The 22,182-nt window shown below is 47.4% G+C and overlaps 1 protein-coding gene across 2 annotated transcripts; it reads left to right on the plus strand.

Moving 5' to 3' along the window:
- Positions 1-1,938: 1,938 nt before the first annotated feature.
- LOC100278567 (uncharacterized) lies at positions 1,939-22,091 on the plus strand. Of its 2 annotated transcripts, XM_035963008.1 has the most exons (11): positions 1,939-2,153; positions 9,568-9,684; positions 11,567-11,636; positions 11,826-11,957; positions 12,039-12,102; positions 12,210-12,288; positions 12,389-12,473; positions 12,895-12,951; positions 13,205-13,321; positions 13,417-13,487; positions 21,562-22,070. In XM_035963008.1, the coding sequence occupies exons 2-11, from the start codon at positions 9,680-9,682 to the stop codon at positions 21,887-21,889; spliced, it is 1,008 nt and encodes a 335-aa protein (XP_035818901.1). In that variant the 5' UTR covers positions 1,939-2,153; positions 9,568-9,679; the 3' UTR covers positions 21,890-22,070. The 2 variants fall into 2 exon arrangements, with proteins under 2 accessions (XP_035818901.1, NP_001145275.2); NM_001151803.2 differs by lacking the exon at positions 9,568-9,684 and having other exon boundaries at positions 1,955-2,153; positions 21,562-22,091.
- Positions 22,092-22,182: the final 91 nt, after the last annotated feature.

Genomic DNA, 22,182 nt, shown 5'->3' on the forward strand with positions numbered 1-22,182 from the left:
CTTAACTTATTGATCCTGGCGATAAAGGTGTCTGTGTCGACCATGGAGCATACCCCCATCGCATGTGCACCTGCCCTATAGGAGGATATCCCACAACTATATACTTCTACATTATAGCCATTACTTACCTCCAGATGGAGGGGCACTGGACGTGAAAACCTGGTGCAGGGGTGCGGTGACCGGTCGGGTGGCCTCAGGGTGTGGGGCGTCGAAGAGAGGGGTGAGGAGTTGGTCGCGGCTTGCTGCATGGAGGTGGGCGGTGAAGAGAGGGTAGGGCGTCGACCATGGCTTGCCAAAGGGAGGTAGGGCGACAAAGAGAAGGGAGGGGTGCTGACCACGGCTTGTCGGAGGGAGGGGCGCTGGCCACGACAGCCCACTAGTGGGAGAGGCATCGATTGCGGCTTGACGGAGGGAGAGACATTGACCACGATGGGCTGTCACGGTGGCATCAATGTCTGGGGCCACAGGCAGAGGGCGGGGCGGTGGACAACTGGATCTCTTGAGCGTCGGAGAGAGCTAGGCGGAGAAGGAGTGCGCGATGGGTGAAGAGGAGAGCGCGATGGTGGAGCGTGTAGCATAGAGGAGAGGAGAGAAATGGGGCACGATGAATTAATTCCAGCGATTAAGTACGTGTATGTCTATTTGTGATATCGACGTACCTAACATTAAGGGTGTGTTTGGTTTGGCTTTGACTTTTGCCCTATAAAAATCAAACCAAAGGGTTGGATCCAGGAAGCGGCTTTTTCTAAAAGTTGACTTTCTCGTAGTGCAAAACTGAAAGTACCCCTAGACCTGCTTTTAGTGGCTTTCGGATGAAACTGTGAAAATATATATCGAAGAACTTTTAACAGCTTTTAGTGGTTTCCACCAAACGGTTTTTAGCTTTTTAACAGGTCACAGACCACAACGACTTTTTTTCACAGCTCACAGCCCACAACAGTTTTTTCCGCACCACGGCCCATCCAAACAAACTTTAAGTATGTCAGTCTTCCTCTGAACCGACTTACTTAACGTTAAGTACTTTGGAGCAACAACCAGACGACATACATACATTCAAGTATGTTATGGCAGGGACCCAACGAACGTACTACGTTAGGAGCTCGTAGTCGACATACTTGTTTGAAATAAGTACGTCGTTGTCGACGTACTTAGAGTCTATTTGGATCGCTGTCTAACTTACCATATTTTGTCTAACTTTTCTGTCTAAGGTTAGTTCTTCAATTCGAACGACTAAACTTAAGTAAAATGTGGCACAGTTAGCCACGAACCAAACAGACCCTTAGTTTAACCCACGTTCTTCAGTAATGTGTGTATATATATATTATTTTTGCTACATTTTCAGATATACACTATATATATGTAATAAAAATAATATATCTAAAAGGTTAAAATGTCTTATTGTACTTGCGAAAAATCTTGAATTGTAATTTCATGATAGTATAGTTTTTGTATTATCAATAATACTATACATTTTATGGATATGCTTTTAAACCTGCTTTTGCATTTTTAAAAGCCAAAAGCCAAGTAAAAAGATGAAAAACAACGGCTGATTTGGGCCAAAAGTTGCGTTTACTCTAGCACAAAATCGAAAACAACTCTCTCCCTGCTTGTATGTGCTATCAAGGTGGACAACTTTGAAGATTACTTATCTGCCACTGGTTTACTTTTTTTTTCTTCTTTTCTATCTTTGACCTCTTTCCTTTCGTGACACCGTGGCCTCTTTCTCTTCTCATACGGCGTCTCCAACCGCCAGCGACGCTCCCTTCCTCTCCCAAGTTCGTGTTCTTGTTGACGTGTATATTTTGCATCAATTTCAAATTACCTCCCTATCTTAGTTAAAACTAGATTTGAGCGGTTTTCTTAAAAAAATTGTTGATAAAATATTTGGTTTTAGAATTTGAGAAGTGAAATAAAACCGCGATAATAATCATTTAGGTCTACATACACTCAGTCCGTACCAGTGCCCTTCCCAAAACATCAAACAAAAGAGAAACCGCCGCCTCCGCGTCCTCCTCCCTTGCGCGCTCAGAGCAGAAGCCCACCCAGCCGCCGATGGCTAACGCGGCGGCGCAGAACAGTACCGAGCAGCTGCTCCACCTGAAGCTCGCGTTCCTCGCTGGAGAGCCTCCCTCCTGCGTGCTCACGCTCGCTAGGTACGCGCCGCCGCTGCCAGTCAAATTCGCAACGGTACCCAGAGATCTCTCGCTCTGGGGTGCCCTTTTCCGAGTGATTCGTGATTAGGAAAAGCATGGAGCATGGTATCTAGGTGACCTGCTGGTCTTGCAGTTGTAGTGCTGATGGCTAGTTCGGCTGGTAATTGGCCTCCAAAGTTAGGCATGTTCATATAACGATATCTTTATTTATAATTGGCCATCCAGCCGTACTAGTGGATCGTCATGCTTCTTGTTTGGGTGAATTCGGCTCCCTAATAATTCTTAACGCTCCAGCTCCTTGATTTAATTTGGTTCACTGAAAGAGTTATTCTGGTGGGTGGGGGGCAGGTTGGAAGTGATTCTGCTGGTGAGCACTGCACAGTGAAACAGTGTTGAGCACGTGTTGACGCCTTTTTGGAGCGCCAAACACTTAACAAAAACCGTGACGGTGCTCTCTGGTCAGGCGCGGACGGTCCGCGACATGGCGCAGGGGCTAGGGTCCTCTGCCTGACGGCCGGACGGTCCGCGCCCTGGGGGCCGGACGGTCCGCGCGTACGCAGAGGCGGCGAAGGATCGCCGGCGGCGCCTGGATCTCGCTCCCGGGAGGGACCCTGTCGGGGAGGAGAGATCCTAAGAGTTGTCTAGGCTCGGGTAGACCGACCTAGACTCCTCTAATCGACGTAGAGTCGAGGAGAGGCGAAGAATTTAGGGATCGAGAGACTAAACTAGAACTAGACCAGAACTACTCCTAATTGTACTGGAAATAAATGCGAAATAGAAGTTGTATTGATTCGATTGATGATTACAAATCGGCCGTATACCTCTCTATTTATAGAGGAGGGGGGTTGGACCCTTTACAAACTAATTTCCGAGCTTTTCCCGTGATTTTAGCTAACAACCGTAACATAAAACTCGGAACCCTAATCTGCTCTGCGCACGCGTGGACCGTCCGGCCCCCAGGCGCGGACTGTCCGGACCGCGGACCGTCCGGCCTCAGGGCTGGACCGTCCGCAAGGCTCAATTTGGTTCCAAACATATGCCCCCTGCCTTTTGGTGGAGCTGAGCGAACCAAAAGCAACTAACTCGATGTGATCACATCAGTTTTTTTAGGCATCTTGACACTTACTAGGATGACACGCAATGGCCTTAGTCCCGATGGTTGACTCAACGGACTTGACCCCTTTAGCTTTAATCGAACTGTTAGTCCCAATACCGCCAAGCGCCATACTGGTCCTGACCAATTCATCACCTTGCTTTCCTAATTTTCTAAGTGTTCTGGCGTAGCTTTGTAGTCGACCAGGTCTTCTCCTTGCATGTCGTCTTCCTCCATGGGCGTTGGTACGTCGTTGCAGGTGTCATGGTGTATTGCGGATGAGTCGGCCTCAGGGGTCGGACGGTCCGCGCCCTGTACGGTTGGTCCGGTCTTTATAGCCGGACTGTCTGCTATACCTGCAAAGAGTTGCACAGTTGTTGTTTTATTTTCTGTCTTTATGGCCGTTTGATTTTCCTCAACGGCCTTTGGTCTCCATCTCTTTTGTGGTGGCAGATACTGCGGATGTGTGTCATTGAATATTTTTTCCGCCTCCTCCTGATTCTCCTTTGCTCTAAGGCGCTGTAATTTTCGCTTTTGCGATCGTGTCAATCCCGATGGGCACCATCGGGGTATGGAGTATTTTGGATCGGCTATTTTATTGACAGTCGTACTTTCTTTTTTGTTTGTGTTGGCCGATTCACCAAAAATCATCGGCCCTTCGTTATTTTGTTGTACGACGACATATGTCGTTCCTATTTTAATGATGTCTCCCTTTTTCGTACTGTTGGAGGTTGTAGCTGTATGCCCCCCCTGCCGGATTAGTCAGCCTTTGGGGCCGAGTTGTTCGGCAATCTTGCTGGGCCTGTGCTCGTGGACCAGATTGAGGGGCTCTCAATCGGTCTTGTACTGGAGGTGTCAACCTATTGAATACAGATGTTTGGGGTACCTTCCAAGCGGGGTACTGTGGCATCCCAAATGAGTATGGTGGCATGCCCCACATTTGATTTGGGACATATGTTGGAGGTATGTATGTGTATGGATATGGCATAGGTGGATATGGTGGTGGAAGTGTCCATGCAGGCACGTTAGGTCTTAATTGAACATTATGACCTCCCGTCCTTTCCGATTGGTGTGGTGGTCCAATCGGCTTAACCTGCCGTCGCACCTGGGTGAGTAAGCGAGGTCCCTTTGGTGGCCGGTTGCTGGGGCCAACCTTCTTTTTCACATATTTAGACAATAATTGATCAAAGGTCGGGCTAGATTTTACCAACCGATCAGTTGCCTTGAACATGTTAGTTTTCCACGTACCTATTTCTGGTCGTCGTGGTTTGAAGGTACGTGGTCGCCGTGGCTCTTCGGCGTTGCCGGACCGTCCGCTGGAACGCTCCGGACCGTCCGGTAATGCTACGGACCGTCCGCGACTGGATACCGGACCGTTCGCGATGCGTAGTATGGGTTCTCGCGCATATCCCCTTGTCTGCGCTTGCCCCCCAGTGCCGGAGTTTGTGATGGTTACTTTCAGTGTCTCTCCTCCATCAGGAGTCTTCTCGGCCACCACTTTCCTGCAAGAAATTTTGTTGTTTCCATCGGCCTCCCGTGAGTTGCCGATGATGACTTCTTTGTCTTTGCCCTTATCGGCTGTGTTGGGCCGAATTAGGACCCTTTTGCCCTTAAAGTCGATCATATTCATTGGAAAGGCTCCGTGTCCTCCTGAAATTTCAATCGTCCTTCGTTAATAGCCGATTGGATTTGTCGTCGGAACACATTACAATCATTAGTGGCATGGGAAAATGAGTTGTGCCACTTGCAGTATGCGCGACGCTTTAGTTCGTCGGCAGGTGGAACGATATAATCAATTTTAATGTTACCATTTTTTAGTAATTCATCGAATATCTTATCACATTTGCCAACATTAAATGTAAACTTAATCTCCTCCTGCTGTTTCTTTTGAACTAGCTGCAAGGAGGAGCAAGCCGAAGATTTGGCCTGCTCAGGCCAAACTATTTCGGCAGTGTAAATTTCCTTTGGTTCACCGTCCGAACTACTTTGATTGTGTTCTACTATATGGACATTATGATGAACCGTTTTGACTAGTTCTTTGCTTCGGCTTTCACAAGCTGAAGCTTTCTGATGTAATTGTGCTAGCGTAAAAAACTGGATGCCTTCTAATTTCTCTTTTAAATAATAGCGCAATCCATCAAAGGCTATTCCCGCCAGTTGTTTATCTGTTAAATGAATTTGAAAGCATCGGTTTCTCGTATCCCGGAATCTCCGGATGTAATCACTAACCGATTCATCCTTTTCTTATCGTAAGGCCACTAAGTCTACTAAATCTAGCTCATAATCGCCAGAGAAGAAATGTTCATGAAATTTTTGTTCTAAATCTCCCCACGACAAAATGGAATTAGGAGGGAGCGTGGCATACCATGTGAATGCAGTCCCTGTTAAATATAATGAAAATAAACGTACACGGAATGCTTCGGTGTCGGCCAATTCTCCTAACTGTGCTAAGAAGTGGTCTATGTGCTCACACGTGCTCTTTTCTTGGTTACCCGAAAACTTTGCGAAATCAGATATTCTGGTCCCTTGTGGGTATGGGAGCCGGTCAAACTGGCTATCATAAGGTCTCCGATATGACTGCCCCCCAGGGACTATACTAACTCCGAGCTTATCTCGGAACGCCCCAGCTATTTCCTCCCTTACTATATCGATGGCAGCCGGTGGGAGACCACCAGCTCTTTAATCCAATATGGGTGAGTTTGTTTGGATGTTGGTATATTGTTTTCCTCCCCATTGGTTTGGGTTTTGCGGCGCGTTAATGCATGCCCTATGAGGCTCATAGGACTGGCCATTCCTTTCTGGCCTTCTAGGGGCCGGAAAGTACTCACTCTCACGGGTTTGATAGATTATATTATGGTGCTGGTGTGTCGTATGGTGAGATGGGGAGTCTAGCTGGGACGGATACGGAGTTGGATATCCATCCTCCTTAAAAAACTCTGTGCCGGACCGTCCGGTTAAATACGCGGACCGTCCGGCTCCGTGCGCGGACCGTCCGGCTCCGTGCGTGGACTGTCCGGCCATGTGGCCGGACCGTCCGACATTGTATTCGGACTGTCTGGCTGTAGCACCCACTGTGTAATTAGTCAGAAATAATATCAATAGAGAAACAATTTCTCCTTATATGGGTTTGACCTTTATGCATCATCACATGTGAACACTAGATTCAAAAACAAATAAGTAATAAAAGGATAAATTATTAAAGTTTATGCATCATGCTGAGTTTTTATTTGGATGTGCATTTGTGCTTAATAAAGTAAATATACCATTAATAGCATATCAATGGATCCATAGAATTTAAAGTTTGATTTGAAAATAAAACCATGAGAATATAGAAAAGAAAGGGAAAGAGTATAGAATTTATAGAAAATATATACATAAAAATAAGTATCTTCAAAGTCAGTACTTTAATGGCACAATATAAAATTGTAAGGAAGGGCCAAAAGGTTTGAATTAGATCTGAATTCAAATTGAATTTGAAAAGGGAGAAAAGGAAATAGGAAATAAAAAGAAAAAGGATATTGAACCCCTAACTGGGCCTCTGTACCAGATTCGGCCCACCAGAAACCTTCACCAGCGCAGCCCACTTCTTCAGCTAGCCTGCGCCGACTGGTGGGGCCTGCCTGTCGGTCTCTGGCTCGCCGTCGCGCGGCCCCAACTCCACCCCGCGGCGCCGACATCCCGTCCCATGCTGTCAGCCTCCCAGACGTTCCTCGCTCTCGCGTCGGTTGCTGCCTCTGCCGGTGGGCCCTCGTGGTCAGACTTATCCTGGGCAACGGAGCTCCGCGCATGGCGGTAACGCACCGATAGCTTCGGGCCGCTCGCGCATACCAGCCGTGTTTCCGTTGAACCCCCCCACCGCGGGCCATAAAAGCACCCGGGCGCGTCCCCTTCATCCGTTGCCTACCCTCGCGACACCTCAATTTGAGCTGCGGTGAGCTCGGCGCCATAGGTTTAGCCGAGAAACCGCGCTGCCGCACCTTCGCTGGCGATTACCGTCGGTCCGCACCAGCTGGGACGCTGCGGCTGGCTTCGGGTGTTCACGGATCACCGGGGGACGCGTCGGAAGGATTGCCCCGCCATCTATCGGCCGACGGCTACCCAATTGCTCATCGGAGTTCCGGGAAGCCTTCCGTCGTCCGTCGTGCTCTGCGCCAATTCCGCCTCTGCGCGCGATGAGATGACTTCCCCTTGCCATGTCTTGTACCGCACTGATGTTACGGTTATGCGGGTATCACGTAGGGCTCCGTCGCTATCCAAATTGCTCGTCGGAGATTGAATTGGTGTCCCCGCAACCCACCTCGTCGTGGCCGGGGCGTGTCCCAGCCTGAGGGACCAAGTGGATACCCTCATCGCGTTCGCCATAGGCTCTGCATGGTTCGAGCAATAGGGATTTGGGTTCGGCGTCGTCCTTCTCGGGTTTGCCTCACGACGGTGAGTGCGCCGCCGCATGGGTGACCGGCGTGTGGTGTTTGGGTAGCGCGTGAGGAAGACGACCGTGGAACGTGCGATCTGCGCGGACGACCGAGATTAGGCCGGGGATCCCCCTTCGCGCCTGGACCGTTGATACGAGATGAGCGGCTGTGATCTGATCGCAGTATACCGAGTCGATGGGATGATCTGAAGCGTTCGTTTTGGATCAATCACGTACGCTTCTATCTGGGTTCATAAAACCAGGGCCGTTGATCTTTGATCTAGTGGTCTCAGTGTCATACCGGTTCGCGGGGGTTGTGGTTTAATCTGGGCACTCGGCTTATAATCCAACGGTCAGAATACAACCGTACCCCTTCGCTGAAGCTAGTTTGCAATAGAACCCCTCTGTTTTATAGTAATCAACCCGCGGTCCGCACAGCTGTTTTCTATGTCTTAGGAAAACTTACCCCGAGACCCCTGAGCTTACCAGAAAATGAGGCGCAGTCCAGAGATAGAAAATCCAGGGAAAATGAAATAGAAATCCATTTTTAATATAAAAATAATTTCTAGAATTTGTTAAACCCATAGAAAATTCATATGAAGTCCAATTTAATCCATTCCAGATCCTATAATTTTATAATATTATTGTTTATCATCTAGTACCACTGTGTTGACATGTCTGTCACATTAAAATTTATATCCCATTTAATCCTGTACAAAACACATAGAATCTTCAGAAAATCATAACTCCTCCGTTTTAACTCTGATTTAATCCGTTCAAGTTCTGTTAGTCTCGTAGAAATGCGTAGATTATTATTATTCAGTTTATTCTTATGTTTGGTGTAATGTTAATTTTGTCTATACCATATTTGTTTGTATTGCTACGACTAGCGTGAGGTCACGAGTCACCTGAAGATCATTCTGGTACCTGGAATCTCAAGTCCCAGGCAAGTTGTGCCCTTGATCACTTCTTTTTACCCAGCCATGTTCTGATTAATCATAATGATCTGCATAGGTTAATTTTGATGGGACCCAATAAGTTACCCTAGTTTGATTATCTTTCTACCTTGTTACCACTGAACTTTTTGGGTAGTACTTGCTAGTGCTTTATGTGGTTTTGGGTATGAAGATACATTACTCATGATTATACTTTTGTTATCCGTTGTTATTTATCGTTCATGATAAGATCATTATGTTAATTGGAACATGGAGCGACCACCCGGGAAAACAGTGCTACCACAAGGGTATAATGGGACGCCCTTGGCTGATTAATTAGGAAAGCTAGTGGAGGACTACCTTACCCGAAAGGGGCAAGGGCAGTAGGGGAGTGGTCAGTGTAGGGAGGCCCTCGGGAGGATTTTGCTGCGATGGCGGTCCTGCAAGGGAATTCCTGCATTGGAGCTTCCTATAAACTGTAGCGGGTTTTCTGAAGCTAGTGGAACTTTGTAAAGGCCTCGTAGTGTTACCCTGCCTCGCCTCCTCGGTAGAGGTGTATGGGAAGTCGCGATCCCTTGGCAGATGGGTAACATGACTTGTGGGTAAAGATGCGCCACCTCTGCAGAGTGTAAAACTGGTATACTAGCCGTGCTCACGGTCATGAGCAGCTCGGACCCTCACATGATTAATTTATGGAACTAAATTCAATTTGTCATATGCATTGCATCGCAGGTGATGTTGTTACTCCTTTTGTTCTACTACTTAATTGGGTTGGTATTTACTTATACTTAGTAATTGCTAATAAAATTTTGACCAACTTTAAAAGCAATGCTCAGCTCTAACCATCCTCTTTGGTAAGCCTTACACTTCACATGAGCTCCCACCTTTGGCGAGTTCATTCACATTATTCCCCACAACTTGTTGAGCGATGAACGTATGTGAGCTCACTCTTGCTGTCTCACACCCTCCCCACAGGTCAAGAACAGGTACCACAGGATGAGGCGCTTGGAGGATGCTGCGATGAGTTCGTGAGAGATCTAGGTCGTCGTCTCCCAGCCAACTTTGGGTTGCTGGATCGTTTCCTCATATGATGTAATTATTTAATTATTTTGTATAGAACTCCTGTTATATAGTAAAGATGTGACATTCGATCCTGTGCCACTATGCATCATATGTGTGAGACTTGGTCCCAGCACACCTGGTGTTTATGTTCGCGCCCGGGCTTTGGATCCCTAAAACCCGGGTGTGACACTGGCGCCATACGCAGATGGTCCGAATGGGTTATCTAGGGTTTGCACGGCATGTGGCGGCTTGGGTGCAGGTCTCGGTAATTCGCTTCTAAAAATGGGATCGGCCGCCGCTGGCCCGGACGGTCCGCGCTCACGTACAGACGGTCCGGACATGTGCAGATCGGCAAATTTATCGCCGATGTGCGTGGGAGGCTGTCGTTGCCCAGGGTACATGTCCATCGACATCCCATAAAGGGGTTGTGACTGGTCGTGACAACCTGTAGCCGATGAATTATGTGTGTATTCCCTCAATTCAACCTCGTGCGAAGGAAGATTTGCCATAGTAGACTTATCAAGCACACGCACTAGCCTTTTATGATCATTTTGTATATCCCCTACGATACGTTGCAACTGTTATCGCTGCTCGTCTATGTAAGCTTTAAGAGATTGGAGTTCGTTGGTGTTACTTACATTGGGGGTAATCGTAGTAGATCGGAGCGAAGCCAGATCCGTCGCCCGTTGCCGAACGACTTTGTTGTTCCTGTCCACTTTGAAGTCGGCCAGGAACTTCGCCTTTGCTTCTTGGATCAGCTGCTCCTGACGCTCCTCGAACAGGAGTTGTTCTTCAGCCGGCAAGGTTTCCCATGTCGGTGTGATGATATTGCTGGTGGAAACTTCAGAGCTATCCTTTGAACCAGCCATGGAGAGCCGATTTGATAGGTCTATATGTGTTGTCCCCAGCGGAGTCGCCAAAAAGTATGTTGACGCCTTTTTGGAGCGCCAAACACTTAACAAGAACCGTGGCGGTGCTCTCTGGTCAGGCGTGAACGGTCCGCGGCCTGGGGCCGGACGGTCCGCGACCTGGCGCAGGGGCTAGGGTCCTCTGCCTGACGGTCGGACGGTCCGCGCCCTGGGGGCCGGACGGTCCGCGCGTACGCAGAGGCGGCGAAGGATCGCCGGCGGTGCCTGGATCTCGCTCCCGGGAGGGACCCCGTCAGGGAGGAGAGATCCTAGGAGTTGTCTAGGCTCGGGTAGACCGACCTAGACTCCTCTAATCGACGTAGAGTCGAGGAGAGGCGGAGAATTTGGGGATCGAGAGGCTAAACTAGAACTAGACTAGAACTACTCCTAATTGTACTGAAAATAAATGTGAAATAGAAGTTGTATTGATTCGATTGATGATTACAAATCGGTCGTATACCTCTCTATTTATAGAGGAGGGGGCTGGACCCTTTACAAACTAATTTCCGAGCTTTTCCCGTGATTTTAGCTAACAACCGTAACACAAAACTCGGAACCCTAATCTGCTCTGCGCACGCGCGGACCGTCCGGCCCCCAGGCGCGGACTGTCCGGACCGCGGACCGTCCGGCCTCAGGGCCGGACCGTCCGCAAGGCTCAATTTGGTTCCAAACAGCACGTTTCTTTTAGCCCACAGGTCCAAATCCAAACCGAGACTGATTTTTTTGTCTAATCTCCAACAAGAGTTTGTGTGATTTTTTTTTTCTGTTTGGCTGAGCACGAGTGATTCTAAAACTGCTCCAAGGAATGTTGTCAAAACTGCCCCTAATCTCTCCACCAACATCGCATAGCTAAGAGCCTAAGAGTAAGATGCAAGCCTGGATTTGGGGAAATATGTGGCACTTCTATGAGCCACGCATGGATGTGCTAGAAGTTCAAAGGAGAAATATATTTCTAGAAGCTCTATATTGCTTCATATTTATGTATGATTTTATTTCATTTGCAGAGAAGCTGGGGGAGGTTCTATCACACCGCATGTCCAAAATTTCCTTTTGGAGACTTGCACTGGCTCAAACGTAAATGATTTACTTTCTTGTTGTCTCACAAAATCTACTCAACTAATACAAGATAGATTTTTTTTTGCAGTAGAAGGAATATATAATTTATTTGAGAAAGAAAAAACTAATACAGTTTTGTTATTTAAGTTCTTGTTAATATGTATCTTCACGTCTTATTACATTTATCATTTCATTGTATTGATGCAGGTAGAAAGATGTCGAGACTCTACTTATACAACAATTATTTTTAAAAAGATTATATCTGAGGTTGAATTATCTTCAAATGTTGTGATTGATGAACTTTATGAGGAGTTTGCTCAACGTATGTTGTCCGAAGCAGTATGTAGATTTTATCTATATTGTATCTTGATAGATGACAATGGTTGACATTATCATAAAAGAACCTATTGTTGCATGCAGAAATTTTCATTTTTAGACAAGACAAGTCATATTTATAAAGAAATATCTTTTCTATCTCCTACATGTAAGTTGTCAATTCGAACTATTTAATTTTCTTTAATGAATATTATCATAATTATGCTATTAATTATAAAGATCTATAGTGAGCTTAAACCCAGTTTACATATGCAGATGATCATATTTTCCCAAAGCGAGTAAGTGTTGTGGCCCGACTATCATGTTCTTCTAATATGCTTGAAGGTGATACAGGGTATGGCTTCATTAAATGCTCTAGGATCCCGTGGTCAAATATTTTACCATACAAGTTTCATATATTATTTTGATATATTGTTGATTTTTTGCTATTTTAGGTGTTCAATTTGGCCATCAAGTTTATTCTTGTCTGAATTTGTTCTTTCATACCCTAAAATTTTCTCCACAAAGTGTTGCTTCGAGGTAAGTCATTAATTGTACGATTAGTGATTTAGTGTGAGATACATTAACAATATAACTTCATGTAAGAAAGATAATGTAAATATGTTCAGCCCATGCTCCAATAATTAAATTCTATCAAATAATAATGCAAATTTATTTGGTCCATTTTTGTTTGCTACGAGGCTAACTAGAATTTAATAGAAGGATCACTATTTGTATAAGTGTTGTTATATGCTCTTTGCACCACCATTTGAAATCTTGGGATTAATTGTATACATGCCACTCTACTTGAGGAAGACACTTTGTTTATGTGCAAAATTACCTAGATCTTCTTTGCACAAATAGTTAGGTAGTGGTGTTTACTGTTTTTCCTTGCATTTGAGGGGTATCCTCAGATTTTGTTAATTGTGGTTATTGCTCTAACATTTTGCATGATAAGCAGCTAGGTTCCGGTGTCGGTCTGGTGGGCATTTGTCTTAATCATGTTGGTGCCTCTAAGGTATATAAGTCTATTATGCCACTCCATTTGACATATTGTCTAGGGTGAAGAAGTGAATCATGTATGGTTTTCTAACTCTGTGAAGTGGGGGTGTGTATGCACATTTTCAACTGCTTAATTTTGACTGTACTTGTGGAGCTAAGAGTGGCAATTAAGCATGAATTATTCAGATCAATTATGTTCATGATTTTCTTCTGAAATCAAAAGATTGTTTATAAATATAATATGCCACGCGGAATTCATTAATATGCAGGTTATTCTTACTGATGGTGACCCATGTACACTCAGAAACATGAAGGAAAATATGGAACTGAATAACTTATGCATTGAGCAGGAAGATTCTAGAGCGCTAAAAGAAAGTAAGAATAAGGTGAGTTAGTTTCCTTGCATAACTCAGTGTTGTGTGCAGATGGTTCCTCTTACATCATTTGGCATTCAACAGTTGGATCACATTGTGGCATGCAGGTCGAGTGCAAATATCTTTCTTGGGAAGAAGTGTCCGAAAGTGATTTATGGGGCTACCAGCCGGACGTAGTGTGAGTATAGAACTGTACTTTTTCACTTTTTCTCTGTTCGGTTGTACACAAAATCATAATCATGGGAACTGGGAACCATGCTATTCATTTTTAATTGGATTCCTACAGCTTCAAATGGCCCCTGGTAAACCGTAGTCTTTTTCTGAGTAAGATACTCAACAATGTTAACAAAATAATAGACAGCTTTGAGCATAGACCTGAAGAAGCACCTGTAGAAGTTGTGATGGAAAGTTTTTTTTCTGGAATACGCAGGAGAGCTGCGCATCTTTGTATTAATAGAAGAAAAGAAAAAAGGGGGGGGGGGGAGAACCCCAATACAACACACACACCACTAGAGACTAACTACGGATCACCGACTAAAACATGGAAGAAACACGACCCACACCGCTGTTTTAAACCAGCAACTCATCGACTTGGAGGAAGGACAAGGCCTTGACACCAGTCATGGACCAGAGCACCGCCTCTTCCCTAGCCATCCTAATGGCCATGACCAAGTTGGGAATACAACCATCAAAAACACACCTATTCCTATGCTTCCAAATGGTCCAAGCACCTAGAATCACTAAAGAATTGAAACCATCTCTCACAAGATCCGATGCCCGGGAGCTGCTAGACTTCCACCACGACTCAAAGGATTCCTCATGAGCTGGATACAGATCCCGCAGCCCCACTGAATTAAGAAAATCAAACCAGAACTGCTTAGCAAAAACACACTTGACCAGCAAATGATTTATGGTTTCAGCCTCTTGGTCGCACAAGGGGCACTGTTCTGGTCGGTCTAGCCCTCTTTTTCTGAGCCTGTCAGCAGTCCAGCACCTATTATGTTCCACAAGCCAAATAAAGAACTTGCACTTCCCAGGAGCCCAAGATTTCCACACCCGCTCTGCTGGTTCGAACTGAACTGAACCAAGGAATAGAGCATTATAAGCAGAACTAGAAGAATAATCACCTGAAGCGCTGAATTTCCATAAATGACGATCCCTTATTCCAGGCTGGAGCACAACAGCATCAAGTACTTCACAAAGTTCCAGGAATTCAGCGATGACTCTGACTGAGATTGCCCCTTGCACATCGGAGAGCCAATGGAAATTAGGGAGAGCATCTTTGACCAACCGACCATTGGCAAGACGCAAAGGCACCAACTCAAACAAAGCAGGAGCTATGTCCTTAATACATCTCCCCTCCAACCATCTGTCCTTCCAGAAAAGGGTATTAGCTCCATCACCGAGCTTAGTAATAATGGCTGCAGCAATCAGATTTTTAACCACCTTACAAACATGAATGGGGAAGTCTGCCCAAGGCCTACTGGGGTCTGTTTTCTGCAGCCACGACCAGCGAGCTCTCAAAGCCCAACAGAGGTTCTTTAACTCACTAATCCCCAGACCACCCAACTCCTTGGGACGGGTAACCTTAGGCCAAGCCAAGAGGCAGTGACCACCACGGAACTCTTTCCTACCCCTCCAGAGGAAACCCTTCCTCAGCTTATCAATTGCTTTGATGGCCCAAACAGGAAGGTCAAGTGCCAGAGCTGCATAAATCATCTTAGACGTCATGACAAACTGCACATGAATAGCTCTACCAGCCCTGGTCATAAGTTCAGCTTTCCATCCTGGCAAAAGGCTGGCCACTCTATCAACAATAGCTTGAACCTGGTCCCTTGTGAGTTTCTTGGGAGACAGAGGCAAACCGAGGTACTTACAGGGAAAAACTGAAATATTGCATGGCAGCAAGTCCTGTAAACAATTCACCTCTTCTTCCCCACAACAGATTGGAAACACACAGCTCTTCTGGACATTAGTCCTTAGACCTGAAGCTGAACCAAATAAATGAAGAATATCCATAACCATACTGATATCTGGGGCAGTAGGACATAGAAATAACACTGCATCATCCGCATACAACGAGAAACGGTGCTGCATACTCCTAGAAGAAAGAGGCTGAAGAAACCCTTCCTCAGAGGCTCGCTGCACAAGCAGATTCAAGACATCCATTACAAGAATAAACAGCATAGGCGATAGAGGATCACCCTGCCTCAGTCCACGTTGATGCCCAATACAATCCCCTGGCAGACCATTTAATAAAATTTTGGTAGAAGATGAAGCTAACAGCCCGCATATAATATCACACCAGAGCTGTCCAAAACCCAGTTTTTTCAAGACCTCGAGAAGAAAGGCCCACGAAACCGAGTCAAAAGCCTTTGAAATGTCAAGTTTGAGAAGGATACGAGCCTGCTTCTGACAATGTAAGAATCTGGTCGTCTGCTGGACTAGCATGAAGTTGTCAAGAATAAACCGTTTTTTTATAAAAGCGGTTTGATTGGGGGAAACCATACGTTGCAGCCGGTCTGCTAATCTGTTAGCCAACAATTTAGTTACCACTTTCGCGAAACTATGAACCAGACTTATTGGGCGGAAGTCTCTCACACTATTGGCCCCCTCCACCTTGGGCAGAAGAGTGATGAATGCTGAATTCAGCGAACCCAAGTTTCTGAAATTTCTGGCCCAAATGCAGCGAATGGCTGCCATAAAATCAGCCATGATGACCGACCAACAACACTTGTAAAATCTACCAGTGAACCCATCAGGACCCGGGGATTTGTCCGAAGGGAGGGCCTTAATTGTATCCCAGACCTCCTCCACCGAGACAGGCGCATCCAGGGCAACGAGGTCAAAGGATGGCATCCCAAGAGCATCCAGATCAACTGTAACATCCCTTACTTCTGCAGTTCCAAGTAACCCTTGATAAAAATTAAAGAAGGCTGCTGCCTTTCCTTCATGGGCAGTCCAGATTTGCCCATCCTCTGAGTGTATTGCTGCAATGAAATTCTTTTTCTTCCTGAACCTTGTTTGTGCATGAAAGAGAGATGTATTGGCATCCCCATCTTTGAGCCACCCAATCCGCGATTTCAATCTTGCCACGATACGAGAAATAGAAGACAGGGCAAGGGAGTGCTTCTTGAGCATGTTCCGGAGCCACAATTCAGCAGGAGATAAAGAGCGGTTGTCCTGCGCAACCTCTAATTGATGAAGGAGCTCCCTAGCCATCTCCAACTGCAGCTTAATCTTCCCAACTTTTTTATCGTTCCAGCCCTGCAAACACCTAGCTGTTGCCTTTAACTTTTTAGCGAAGGTAAGTAGAGGGCACGACCCTGCAGGAACAGACGCCCAAGAATGGGCTACCACATCAATAAATCCCTCCATCTTAGGCCAAAATGCTTGGAAATGAAATCTCCCTTTTCCTCTGCTGAAATCATGAAACCCAAGCAGCAAAGGGCAATGGTCGGAGTCATCTGCGGCTGAACTCTGGAGAAGAGAATCTGGGAATTGTTCCTCCCAATCTGTTGTGCAGAAAACCCTATCCAATTTGACCAGGGTAGGATTAGAGTGACCATTCGACCATGTATATTTCCGGCCAACCAACGGAATTTCATTAAGGGCCAAATCATTTGCCCATCTCCTGAACCTGCCCATCATGGCACGGTCTAAGTTATTATTATTCTTCTCTTCCTCCCTTAAGATCAGATTAAAATCCCCCAGCACAAGCCATGGCCCAGTACAAAGAGCCCTAATTTCTCTAAGAGATTGCAGAAATTGAATCTTCTCTTGATTCCCTTGCGGACCGTACACACATGTAAGCCACCAAGGAGGGCTGGTGCTTGAATGAAAGTTCACAGAGACGCTATGACCGTCCACCCTGCTACTAGCACAAATACCAATGCTATTTTTCCAAGCCACCAAGATGCCACCACTAGCACCAACAGATGGTAGGAAAACAAAATTGTCAAAAGCAGGACCAAGCATCCGCAATACAAGGAACCGAGAAATATCCACCATTTTAGTCTCTTGAAGACAAACCACATCAACTCGAGCAGAATCCACCAAAGTACGAACAGCATCCTGTCTAGCAGACCCATTAAGACCTCGCACGTTCCAAATAAGAAATTTTGAAGGATCCATAAGAGATGAAAAGAGAAACGACTACCAGGGAGGGACCCTACAAATCAGCAGATTGGTCCGCCCTGCAGCAGCTCCAAAGGCCTAGACCAGCCGAATAACGCTGCCATGGCCGTGACCTGTACCTCAGAAAGCCCTTTGCTGAAAACTCTGGCATACTCATCAAGGTCTTCTGGCCTAATAGTCACAGCCTCATCAGCCTTCACAATACCAAGTTCCTTCAAAATACGTTTCTTGCCCTGTGTGGCCGGTGGAGGAGTAGGCAGCCTCTCCACACCTGCACCAGCGACCCTTCTACTGCGTCGGGGTATCACCTCAGTGACTGAAGCCTTGCCCTGTCGCGGCCTTCTGACTGGCGCCCTCAGAATCCCACCAGCTGGTCTGGTCAGCTTATCGATGAACTCATTTGCACCCGAAGGGGGGGGAGGAGGGGACGGGGACGCGCCAAGCAACTGACTGGGTTGGCTATCCTTCTTCCTCCTCTGTCGAAAGTAAGTAATGATGGGGCCTCTCCGAGATAGGCGACTCGACGTTCGCGCATCCACCAAGGCTGACATCTGCCCTCCCATATTGACAGTGGCCCGAGACGGAGATCCCAGGGGTGACCCCTGAATTGCCTGCTCCTTCTCACAACCACCCAAAGAGCAACAATCTGCCGGAGCCCTCAAGGGTGAAGAGGGGGAAGATGGAACTGGCAGGGGGGAGTGAACTGGGCAACCACCGGACAGCCCCGACGCCCCAGCCTCCACCATGCAGTCCTGCTCATGACTCCTGCCGAAACCGTCCACATTATCTTCAGACGCCTCAATCAAAGCCTCAATATTTAATTCCTTGACAGCAGGGACAAGCTCCTCAAAATTAGAAGAACCAGATAAAGATGTCTCCTTTGAAACCTCCTGTTCCAGCACTTCTTGTGAAATAGCCACGTGGCGGGGACAGATTGGCAGCGGACCTAGTCTCTCATGCACGGGGCGCCGAACGGCCAACGCTTCGGCAGGGCCTCCCTGCCCTGCCGGAGGAGCTTGCTGCAGGCGACGTCGACGAGACCTAGTGTCTCGATCATCATCAGACGCCGGCGGCGACGGGGGAGGGGAAACCTCGCCCGCCGGCGGAGAGATCAGAGACACCGAGGCCGTCACCTGATAAGCCAGAAGATTCTTCACAGTGGCCTCCACTTCAAAACTCTGAACCGGCTCCGGAATCAATAGATCAACAGCAACCGGAATGAGCTCTGGATGCCGGCACCAACCAAGAACCCTGAAGGAGGATAAGTTCAGACGAGCAGCAGTGTCGGGATGAAGCTCCAATGCCGTGCAGTGCGCTCGCAACAAACTTCTAGCAGTTTCCACACTCCATGCATGCAACGGGATTCCCTCGAAGCTCACAGACACGAAGGAAGGCAGGGAAACCGCTTCAGCGTGTGCAAGCCTTGACCACTTGATGAACTTGAAAGACCCAGAAGGTGAGTTGAGAACAGCTCCGTTGTTGAATATACGCAATGCTGCTTGCTCATTTTGCAAGATAATAACGAAATCTTCAGGCGCCGAACGGTGGACTGAAAAACTTGCAGGATCAAGCTCATACTCCGCTGCAATTTCTGCCGCCAAAAGCTCAGCAGACACCGGCGGCCGCGAACCAATGACCACGGCGAACAGAGCACAACGCCGAAGATTGTTCTCCACCAAAGTTAAATCCCTTGCACGGTCAAGGACGCAAACCGGCCGTGCCGCCAAGCCTGCAGACTTCGCCACAGCCGACTGATGAGAGGGTAGCCGAACGGAGCTGTCATCATCCACTGGTGGCAAGTTAGCAGCGCTCCTAGAACGGGGTCTTCTCCCCCTGGTACGATGTCGACCCTTCCTGGAGTGAATCATCGACTGACCAGGCCCGTCCTCAGCAGCAGCTTGCCATCCATGATCCATGGGAGGGGAGACCCTCCGCCAAACCAGCCTCCGCTTAGAGAACGGAACTGAAACCGCCACTGGTTGACTGCCTAAGCGCTCCCACACAGGACGGCGGGCGACGAGTGGAAGCAGGACTGGACCGCCAGACGGAACCTTGGTCACGTCGTGCCCACGATCGGCGCCAGGACAATCAGCAGCACGGTGGCCCGGCCGTCGGCAACGCAAGCAGCAGGACGGACGTCGACATGCAGCCGCACGATGGGACGTCGCCAAGCAGTTGAAACACCTCCCCCGGAGATCCTGCGGGACCGGTCGACGGGGAAGGGGAAGGCGGGGGCGCTCAGCCAGACGACGACGACGACGGGACCACCTAGTCTCCACTTGAATCCAGCCCTCTGCGTCTGATGGCGGCGAGATCCCTTGCAGACGACGGTCACCAGGGCAGTCCTTCAACCTCACAACCGGGACGGACCACGCCGAAGAGACGCGAGAAGAGGTCGCCGGCCTAGCACGAGCTGCCGGCCGAGCACGAACCGCCGGCTGGGAGAGCAGAGCAGCACAGAAGGTCTTTGCAGCGGACGTCCTACCAAGCCCACAAGCCGGTGAGAGAGGGCCGGAGTCCGCCCAGCGTTGTGCCTTGGATCGCCCGGCCGGGAGAGACGGCACAACAGCAGCGGACGACGAAGAAAAAGGGGGAGGCGCGCAGGGAGAAGGAGAGAAGGCCGCCGGGAAGGAAGCAGCGGCCGGGAAGGTGGTCGCCGAGCCCGGGGTGGACGTCAACGAGAGGCTGTGGGGAGGGCAGGGGACGGCGCCGGCGAAGGAGGGGAGGGTGGAAGACGAGGCGCGAGGGGAGGGGGACGAGGCGACCCGGGCGGGAGCCGAGGCGGCCAGGGCGGGAGCCGAGGCGGCCATCATACAACTTGTGATGGAAAGTGATTGCGCGCTTTGAAATTTCTGATCAGTGAAGTGATTCACACAGTACAAACTTCAGTAGCTTAGTGTGCCAATCAGAATTATCAAGGCCTGTTCAGCTGGCCTTTACCTCAGTTGCTATTTCTAGATTTTTCATATTAAATAATGGAGCCGTTTGCAGTTTTGCCATTATCATTTGTGGGTTTTGCCAATTTACCATCGAGCCTACAAATCATAGACACAAATGGTCCCACATAGACACGGGATGACATAATAGCAAAGAGGCAAAACTGAGAGTGGCACATGAGAGCGAAATTTTAGTATGTGGTTAAAAAAATCCATTTGTCTGTCCCTACGCCAAAGCATAGATCTAAGGCCTGGTGGTCTGGCCCAGTTGTGGTCATTCTCACGTGAGCTATGATGCCGCTGTGTATGGGTGAGGATGGTTTTATTCTTAATACAATACTTGGATGGCTCTCTTACCCCGCAGGTTAAGGTTTTTTAACTCCTACATATTGTGTTGTAGAGGTAGGGGTATCCCACTCCTACGATGGGCAGGGAATGTTTTGTGAACTGTTGTGGCTTGAGATAAAAGATTAAGGCCCAGTTTGGTTTGAGGGACTAAAGATTAGTCTCTCTATTTTAATCTCATTTAGTCCCTAATTTGTCAAACGGTGGTACTAAAATAGGGACTAAACTGTTTTAGTCTTTAGTTCCTCAAGGAGTGACTAAAAGAGACTAAACCATATTAATTCTACCTTTTGCCTCTCCTTTATTTTAGTTACACTAATAACATGAGAATGCTAAGAGGTATTTTGGTCCTTTTATGATTCATTTAATGTGCTATAAATATTTTTAGTCCCTAAAATCAAACAGTGTAGGAGACCAAACTTTAGTCTCCTAACTAAACTTTAGTCCTTGGACTAACATCGTGTTTGGTTAGCGGAATGATGACGTGCAGAATTATCCGATCCAGAAACCGAACCTCCTCAAGATGTTTGGTTTGTGTCATTGGATTCACTTTGTTTGTCACCATGTAGTACTAGGTAGTGATACCGCAGCGAGACGAATTTATTCCGCAAAAAATGCCAGACCGACCCATTCTGATTGAACCTAGACCGACCCATTCTGATTGAACCTATGCCGCATGAACCAAATCGCACTGTAAAGGAACCACCATTCTGATTGAACCTACGCCGCATGAACCAAATGGCACTGTAAAGGAACCAAACGGGCCCTAACTTGTGGCCACTGATGGTTCAATGTTTTTCCCCCTTCTTTCATCTGACCACTTTCTTTTGACAGTCTTGGCGCAGATATAATCTATGACCCGGTTTGTGTGCCGCACCTTGTCCGAGTGCTCTCAATGCTGTTGAGACGAGATGGTAGACAAGGGGGAACCAACGGAACATCTGTTGACGAATTTGTATATGAAACGGAGGCTCCGGTCGCCTACATTGCCACGGTGGTTCGAAATCCGGAGACTTTCGACTGCTTCGCCACAGCAGCTGCCGATACAGGATTGTCCGTCTTGAACATCACCAGTAGCACGGCTCCTTCAAGATTTCTCCCTTACATGCTGTCTTATGATAGGTCTAGTGTGCAGCTTCTTAGAATTAGTTTGTTGTCATAGAACAACTACAGAAAGTTGATGTGTGCTTCCAGTATCTGTCGTTACGAGACTCGTTGTAAGGGCATCAATCATGTCATTTGCATTTTAAATGCCTAACAGTTTTTTTTTCCTAATTTGCCTCTACTACTGAGCATGTAATAAGCAACTTGAGTCTTGAAAAAGTTTTTTTTAAGTTCCAAAACGTCAAGGATTCAACCAGGCATCAAACAGCTACTAAGGTTCTGTTTTGCTTGAGATTATAATCTGTCCAAATTGTATAATCTAACTTATTTTGAACTGAGTGTAAGTTCAAA

Source organism: Zea mays, chromosome 10 (assembly GCF_902167145.1).
Source record: "Zea mays cultivar B73 chromosome 10, Zm-B73-REFERENCE-NAM-5.0, whole genome shotgun sequence".
Taxonomy (NCBI): Eukaryota; Viridiplantae; Streptophyta; class Magnoliopsida; order Poales; family Poaceae; genus Zea; species Zea mays.